The sequence below is a fragment of the Dipteris shenzhenensis genome, chromosome 15, assembly GCF_047967505.1.
Source record: "Dipteris shenzhenensis isolate YYH24624 ecotype China chromosome 15, Dip_SZ_1.0, whole genome shotgun sequence".
In the NCBI taxonomy this organism is placed as follows: domain Eukaryota; kingdom Viridiplantae; phylum Streptophyta; class Polypodiopsida; order Gleicheniales; family Dipteridaceae; genus Dipteris; species Dipteris shenzhenensis.
Window position 1 is genome coordinate 13,379,568 of NC_141610.1, and position 8,458 is coordinate 13,388,025.

The 8,458-nt window shown below is 43.0% G+C and overlaps 1 protein-coding gene across 2 annotated transcripts; it reads right to left on the reverse strand.

The window, feature by feature from the left end:
* Positions 1–1,748: 1,748 nt before the first annotated feature.
* LOC147893390 (pentatricopeptide repeat-containing protein At5g27110-like) lies at positions 1,749–6,170 on the reverse strand. Of its 2 annotated transcripts, XM_087385475.1 has the most exons (3): positions 5,901–6,170; positions 5,422–5,543; positions 1,749–5,274 (listed from the first exon to the last, which is right to left on the reverse strand). In XM_087385475.1, exons 2-3 carry the CDS (start codon positions 5,436–5,438, stop codon positions 3,039–3,041), a joined length of 2,253 nt encoding a protein of 750 aa, XP_087241601.1. In that variant the 5' UTR covers positions 5,439–5,543; positions 5,901–6,170; the 3' UTR covers positions 1,749–3,038. The 2 variants fall into 2 exon arrangements, with proteins under 2 accessions (XP_087241601.1, XP_087241600.1); XM_087385474.1 differs by lacking the exon at positions 5,901–6,170 and having other exon boundaries at positions 5,422–5,579.
* Positions 6,171–8,458: the final 2,288 nt, after the last annotated feature.

Genomic DNA, 8,458 nt, shown 5'->3' on the forward strand with positions numbered 1-8,458 from the left:
TGTCTAAGTTGGTTTCACCAATGAAACTAAGACAACTTCCCTTCTTAGAGGGTTTCCCTATGCTGCTCCCACTGTTGGAAATGTTGGCATCCCTCGGCCCACAAAGCATTTGTAAAATTGCAGCCCTAGTCTCATTTAATGAGGGTTTGGCACACAGTCACAACCGATCCCATGGGTGTCAAGTTTGTTTGGGCCAATGAGAATGCTTAGGCTAGAATCCTGAGATTTCAGGATACTCGCACCCCTCCATGGGGCCATGAGACTTGGCTCCAAGTGGCACTATCCCCGCCCCTCCTCTTTTCCAGGAGTGGTTGAGCGCGTCTGTTCCTATTTTCATGCTTTTGGGCTGCGAGGCTCTGTTGAGTATTGAGGAAACGTGCAAAGGAATATGCAGGTTCAACACCATCTACTTACTTTATACCTACTCCTGCAACAAGGAGAGTGGAACGACCAATGAGGCCTAGGCGGGTGGAAGAGACTTGATCTCAGAATTAGGGCTCTACGGAAGCTACTAGGAGTGCAAGAACGCGGGTAGCTAGGATATTGGCTTCAAGGATGGAGGGAATGTAACATCCGATTTTGTTATTTTATGCCAAGAGAGTTGTCATCTTTGAGTGCGAACATCAGACAACACGACCCTTAGTAAAGTTCAAGCTATGGATACATCCATAAGCCACTCAGATGTACATGTGTATAGACTGCACTACTCATTGCTTCATTATGCTATCGTTCTTCAATGGCTTGGGATGTGAACCTTGGGAGAGAGACAGTTTTTACGAGAGGACTCGAGACCATTAGTGTATGTGAGTTTAGCAAACATGGTCTCCGAGATGTTTGATCGAGTGACTCCTAGTGATTCTCGCATACTAGGCATTCACTCAGTCTAAAGCACTTAGCACACGTTACAAAGGACTTGGGAAAAGTTCGAGTGAATCCTAGTCAATGTCGCACAGTAGTGACAGCATAAGCTCACGAGTCACGTTTGGTTAGGCTTTAAAAAGCTAGGTCAACTCTTAACTTTGTGGGGAAAGTTTTTAAAGATCTAGTTAATCCAATCTAGCCTTTAACTAAAGTTAACCTTTAGTTCCATTATGTAACCACATACAAATTACAAAGCTCAATAAAGTTGAGTAGGAGCACAAATTAGCTCTCAGCTTTCTATTTTCCGCTTTCGGCAAGCGTCCATTGCCTCGCTTACACTTCCAGGACAACTTACTTGTAGCTCCCTGCTCGCTAAATTCTTGATACGTTTTCTGGAGTGCGTGCTCAACTTCACTTCTTCGTAACTATGCTGAAATGGTTGACAATTTGTAGTCTATAAATTGGGATTTGCCCCCAACACTTCTACATGTTGATTTCTGTTTCTACTTGGATCATCAACCTCTGCAATGGATATATTTGCTTGGACTTTCCTATCCTTGGTGGTTGGGGGTATTGTAGAAGCTTACGTTTGCATGTGGAAACTACAATGAAGGGGATTTGCAAAATCATTGCTGATTCAATCACCGTTGGACTGAGATTGGTGCTTCTTGGCATAAGTTCTTGGTTGAATCTTCAGTTTTGGGATATTGTACATTGTTGTAAACAATTCTTACGCAAGGAATCCATTTTGAAACTGTTTGTTTCGTCTACTAAGCAATAGGGTTTAGTTCTTTCTAGATAATCATGTTCAAAGAATCATGTCCGTTTGTATCTCTTATTCGGAATAAAGGATAAACATCCACAAGTCTCATCCTTGTTGGGGGGCCTGGGACATTGTCCACACACATATTTCTGAAACTTGTACTTAATGTTTTTTGTTGGTAATGTGGGACCCATATGTGACGTTGCTACCCTTTAGAACTTCAACACCTAGCTTTCACTGCAGGAAATATTACCGCTCCTTCATTAGACTTGTTATTCATCATCTTTTGAGCAGATTTCGTCTGAAGATAAATTCATGTAGCTTGTCCTTTACTTCGATTCAAGATCATCTCAGACCTCTTCCATGCACCAGCACATTTTTCCTTCCCTTAAGGAAGTTCTTCCATGTGGAATCAGCATGGATGCTTGGTGTGCACATAAGATAAAAGCATTGTCAAGAACAACTGGACGTCTTGAACAAAGCATTTCCTTCCGAAGTGTATGCTGCCCTGTATTTGCTTAAATGCCATACAAGCACCACATTATATTGGCTTTGCAAAGGGTTATTTCTTTCACCTGTTTCTTTATCTGTATTTTTTACACTTTTGGTGTGGTGGGAAGTACAAAGCCATGAACTGTTTCCCAGTGTCTGACAGAAGTACGTTCCTTTTCAGCGTCTGCTCGCATATTCATAAGATTTCTTAGCCTCTGTACGAGCAGTCTTGTTCTCTGACAATGCATTCGTGGCCTTGTGCCTGGAATCAATGCAAGCTATCTGAGGCTTTTTCCATGGATCGGCACATTTCTTTCCTGCTTGTATTTTACAGACAATCTTCCATGGGTCATGTGAAGACCTGCACTGATACTGAGATCCAATCAAACAGTTTGATCAAAGGATTGTCTTGCTAGATCCACGACTCCATGCTCTCCTTTGCATGCCATACTACCATACCATGATGCTAAATTTGTGGTGATCGATATATATATATAATTTCCTTACTATTGTATCTGTTGACATTACACCCCAGCTGTGGCAAATATCCTTCCACAGTTGTTAGAGTTACCTTCTTTAACTGGACATACATCTAATTTTGTCGAATGTTGCTCTCTATCAGTACCCTTGTCCATGCAAAAGCTACCTATCCCAGGCTTCTCCCATCAACCAGCACAGTTTCTTGCCTCTTGAACTTTCCCATGTGAGCATCGCAATAGATGTTTTGGCATGAGCACCTAACCAACAAGACAATATCAATAACCAATTGCTGGGCAGCCTAAGCAAAGCCTTGCCTCCCTTATATCACATGTTCCCTTGAGACTTGCAAGCACTAACAAACAATGATATTGAATTTCTGATCCATAAATGGCTATTCTTCGTGCTTAGATCGTTACGCTGCAGGTGCTGAAGCTCTGACCTCTCAGGGAGTGCATTCCTTATTGGTATCTGCTAACACTAGATCCAACTGTGGCAAATACCCTTCCTCCTTCATTGAACTTGTTAGGCTCCTTAACTTGGCAAAAATCCTGACATTTTGTGTGAATACTGGTTCTCCAACAATAAATTCATGTACCTTGTCTTCTAGCTCAATCCAAGCTATCCCAGGCTTCTTCCATGCACCTGCACACTTTCTTTCGTCTTGTATTCTAAGGGCATCCTGCCCCATGTAAGCATCAGCATACATGTTTGACATGCGCACATAACCAATGGCATTGTCAGGATCCAAATGGATAGTTTGATCATAGCATTGTCTCCCTAGATCCAAGTTGCCATAGGTTCTGCAGGCAGAGAGCAGAGATGACCATCCAGTGGGGAAGGGGGGGCTTGGCATGGTTTGGAGTAACTTTTCTGCCGCATTCAAACATCCTGTATGGCCAAAGAGACTGACCATGCAGGTTAGATGCTCAATACTCGGTGTGATGCCATAATCTTCTCTCATAGAGTTGAAGTGTTTGTGGCCTTCCTCTACCTGGCCTGCATGGGCACAGGACGAAAGAATGCTAGTGTATGTCTTAGCATCAGGCTTCAAGCCTTGTTGCTGCATGTCCATGAGACATTGGCATGCAAGGCTGCAGTTGCCGTGTCGGGCATATCCTGCAATCATCACATTCCAAGACACCACATCTTGATACGGTAGCTGCTCAAACACATTGCGTGAATCCTTCATACTTCCACATTTGGCATACATGTCAACAAGGGTATTACCAATGACCACAGCTGATTGAAGTCCAATTCTGATGATCTGGTCATGAATCAACCTACCCTGCGAGAGGGCACCTATGCAACCACATGCTTTCAAGGTGCAAAAGAATGTAATCTTTTCTGCCTCTACACCTTCTGCGTGCATGCTCTCAAAAAGCTCAAGAGCCAAAAGACCTTTGCCCTGCTCTGCATATCCTGCAATCATTGCATTCCAGGACACCACATCTCGATTTGGCAATTCGTCAAACACTTTGCGCCCCTCCTCTACACTTCCGCATCTGGCGTACATATCAATAAGAGTATTCGCAATGGCCACATCTGATTCAAGCCCACTTTTCGTTAACTGCTTGTGTATCAGCTTGCCCTGCATTATGGCTCCAATGCTGCCACATGCCTTCAAAATGCACAAGAACGTGACCTTTTCAGGCTGTATGTCCTCTTGTTGCATTTGATCCAAAAGCGCAAGAGCACATAGACCCCTTCCATGCTGGACATATCCTGCTATTAAAGCATTCCAGGACACCACATCTCGAGTTGACAATTTCACAAACACTCTATAAGCCTCATCTAGCTTTCCACATTTAGCATACATGTCAACCAGGGCATTTCCTACAACAATATCTGATTCAAGTCCAATTCTGATGATCTGATCGTGGATCTCCTTCCCATGCTCTGTGGTTGGTATACTACTACAGACTTTCAAAATGCATGTAAATGTGACTCTGTTTGGCATGATTCCCTCTTCTTTCATTTTCTCAAACAGATGAAGAACCCCAAGACTGGTTGCATGCTCGGCATATCCTGCAATCATTGCATTCCATGACACTACATTTCGAATCGGCAAGTCCTCAAACACTCTTTCTGCCTCCTTTAGGCTCCCACATTTGGCATACATGTGGATGAGGGTGCTTCCAACCATCACATCTGATTCAAGTCTAGCTTTGATAATTTGTTCGTGTAACAGCCTACCCTGCTCTATGGCCCATATGCTACTGCATGCTTTCAATATACCCAGGAATGTGACTTTGTTGGGTTGTACATCCTCTTGCTGCATTTTGTGATATAATTCAAGAGCCTTCTTACCATCTCCAAGCTTGATATGTGCTGAAATAATTGCATTCCATGTATATGAGCTTGGTTTGGAAACCTTGCGAAAAACTCGATTGGCTTCCAGCAAGTTGCTGCATGAGGCAAACATGCGGATAAGATGATCCGCAAAAAAAGTAATAGAATCCATTCCTGTGCTAGTCAGGAGAGAATGTATTTGGGTACCAGCTGCAAGATCTTTCTTTTTAATGCAACCCTGCAGAAGGCGGTAGATGATGTCCCTGGGTATAGGCAACCCCTGCTGGTGCATAATGTCGATCGCGTGAAGTGACTCTTCCAGCCGTTCCTCCTTACACAATCTTCGTATATTTCCCACACATCCCAAGGTACCACCATCGTCAGCGATTCTGTAATTTTCAAAGGTTGGCACATTGTTTTCAAGAGTGAGATATGAAGATGCGAGAAATATAGCAATACAAACAGCAAGTCTACGGTAGTTAACACGTCCTCTACGAAAGCTCTAGGCAATTTAAGGTGTTGGTGCAGTACGATACCTCACAGCGTCTGCCATTGTACACGCGAACCTCACTTTCCAAGAGAGGTCAGTCCACAGCGCCGTCTTTGTATCAGTATACTCGATGAGCAAAAAACTTTTGCATTTCTGTAACACCCATTCCTGAGCTACAAGATTCAATCCTATGAGCATATGGGAGGACCATACACGCCCAAATTGAAAAGAATTCAAAAATGTGAAAAAGGGAGTGGGAAGGCAAGGGGACGGTAAAGAGGGTGCGGCCTGCCTACCGAGAGATAGGCTCAAAAAAGGGCGGGGTTGAGTTTTTGGCCTGCTACGTGAAGGCCGAAGTGAAGACAACGCGTTTTTGAGAAGCCAAAATGATGTTATTTAAAATGATTTTGTGCTCGATTGATTGGGGCATGCGGGGTTTCGACGCGTGGAAGAGGCTCATTGGTGCATGCAGGATTTCGATGCTTGTCCACGCGTAATGGGTCGACATGTATGCGATGGACTTACACCAAAGGCATTTGGCTTTCGAGCTCCTCCTTGCCGTCGCCGTCGTCGGCTCCGCCTTCGTCCTTTTTGGGGTTGCTTGCTGTGCTGGTTTCCAAGGAGTCCTACACAGTGTTCCTCGGGAAGTGTCTTCCTTCACCATCAGCGGCTCCTCAATCGAAAGGGCCATCTTTTCAAGCAAGATCATCTGCAGTGTGGCGGAAGGACTCGATTTCTCTCCAGGGCAACCTTATTCATACAATCAGGGATCACGAATTGATAGTTCTTCTTCCTCTCGATCATCGACAGAGCGGCAGAGACTGTCGGCTTGCAAGACAAATGACTTCGTTAATGACTTTCAGCATACACATTGGAAACTATATCGAGCTTGGTTTTTTATGTACTCTTGACAATATAGATCTTGAAGGAGCTATTCAGATGTCCAGTTCTGCATGATCGGTCTGTCATAAGTTTCAGCCAACAAATGTTGTATTTGAATGTTGCCGGTTTTCTCTGTAATTCTGTAAGGTTCATAACACGAATGTTGTTTGTCGAGCAGAATGTTTGTCACCACGGTGAGGAGGCTGCGCATCATAAAAGGGTCTGATGCAGCGAGCCTGGCAGGTCAGAGGGGATCAGCAAAACCAACATCGAAGCTACAAAAAAACTAAGTTAATTCCTGAAGGTTTTAGGTCTGCAGATGAGCAGTACATCCTTACCAAGGATACATACTCGGATTAAGTTGAAGAAAGCAAGGTCGGTCTTGTGAGATTTTAGAACTAACATATGATCTGATTGTGTGTTCCATACTAAGTTGCACGAACAGACTCAAGATGCTAAACTGAGGTCTTGGAATAATTGTGTGTCTTGAATCAACGTCCTTGTTTGGTTCCTTATCTAGTATCGTTGGGACTATTGCTAGTTAGCACCATGTAACACATTGAGATTTTGTGCCAATTTGGCCCCTAAGTATCAGAATCCATCTGGTACGAGGTCTATTTTGTAATCAACTGTTGTTAAGAAATGTTGTGAGTACTTGGGAAGGAGAATCCATGCTCTGTTGATAACAATGTTGGAGTTTGGTGGTGTTCTTGATGCATCTGGCAAAAACTATGTAAGACCCTCAACATTAGACACAGAACTTTAAGAACACGCTCTAGGAATTGCCACCACTCTTGCAAGGTGTAGGTATGACCTCGATGTTTCTTTCCAAGGCCATGTTCACCATGGTGTTCAATAGCAACGAGTTTCTAAATTAATAACCCGATCAACTCCACAGGTTTCAGCCAGGAGTACACTCCCATTGCTTAGCAACTTTCATGTCGAGTTTAGATTGCTTTTGTTGCTTTGCTTCACACGTTTTCTCTCATCGTCCACCTTGGAGATCCCTTGCTTGTTGCTTGGTTACTAGAAGTGCCCTCCCTTTCCACACTAGATTACTCCTCACTTAGCAAAACCCAATACCCACTTCTCATACCAAAAGGTGTCAAAGTGAACAGTTGCATGTATATGATTTTCTTGGAAAGAGATATTTGATTGGGGAAGTAGTTTTGGCTTTGGCTTGAGCATGGGTTGACTCTATGGCAATGATCATATCCTCTTGATTGACAACAAGAAAAGACTCTATGGCAATGATCGTCTGAGGATCGTATCCTCTTGATGGCATGGGCAGACTCTATGGCAATGATCGTATCCTCTTGATTGACAACAAGAAAAGACTAGTGAATTGCTTTATTGATAATTTCTTGGGATCGAGTTGGGCTCTCCTTGATGATTCCCATGTTGTTGAATAGAATGCAGTCAGGGGCTCTTTGAATTTTTTAGGTCTAAATAAAATTTGAGTATCATAAAGTTGACTCTCTTGACCACGTCGGGGCTGCATATGAAAACAACTTATTTGTGAAGTTATTGTACTCTATGGATTGCTATGAAGCTTCAATTATAGGCTGGATGAGCAATCCACACACTATTCCAATCTCTAGCTGGTGTCCTCCTTTTACTAGAAGCTTTTGACCAAAAGGAGCAGCTAATCGGGATGATGATAAACTCCCTTGTATATAACTCCTACATTCCAATGGTTTCCTCCATGATGAACGCCACAAAATTGTCTACTCGGTACAACAAAATATTGGAACAATCTTGTGAGCTAGATATGGGCGAGCATTTGGATGGGCGGTATTACCAAAAGATGAAATTCTTACATAGCCATAATTTAGGGATTGTCGATGGCAGCATGGTGTGAGCACTCATTCTCAGTTACTAGATATACAGGATTATACATTATATCAATCCCAATTAGTGTTTCAAAAAATGTGGCTACTAAGATCTCCCAACCACTTGGCAGCACATTCTTCGATAGGCAGCCCAATCGCTGCAAGTTGCCATATATGTTAACAGACAATAGGAATAATTTTATAAAATATTTTCTTTTCGATCATATCCGTGGTTAGATTTTTCCAAAGGCCATGTAGCACTTTGCCTTGTGCTCATTGTTTATTATTTTCATGATTCACTACTGGATATTGCCAAGCAAGTTGTCCAATGTTCCAAGATGTTTCAATCCTAGTTTCTCAAGGTTTTCT

Coding starts and splice junctions, on each gene's coding strand:
- LOC147893390 (XM_087385474.1), bottom strand. CDS start 5,573: ATGCTCATAGGATTGAATCTTGTAGCTCAGGAATGGGTGTTACAGAAA. Junction 5,275..5,421: donor ACAATGGCAGACGCTGTGAG/GTATCGTACTGC, acceptor TGAAAATTACAG/AATCGCTGACGATGGTGGTA.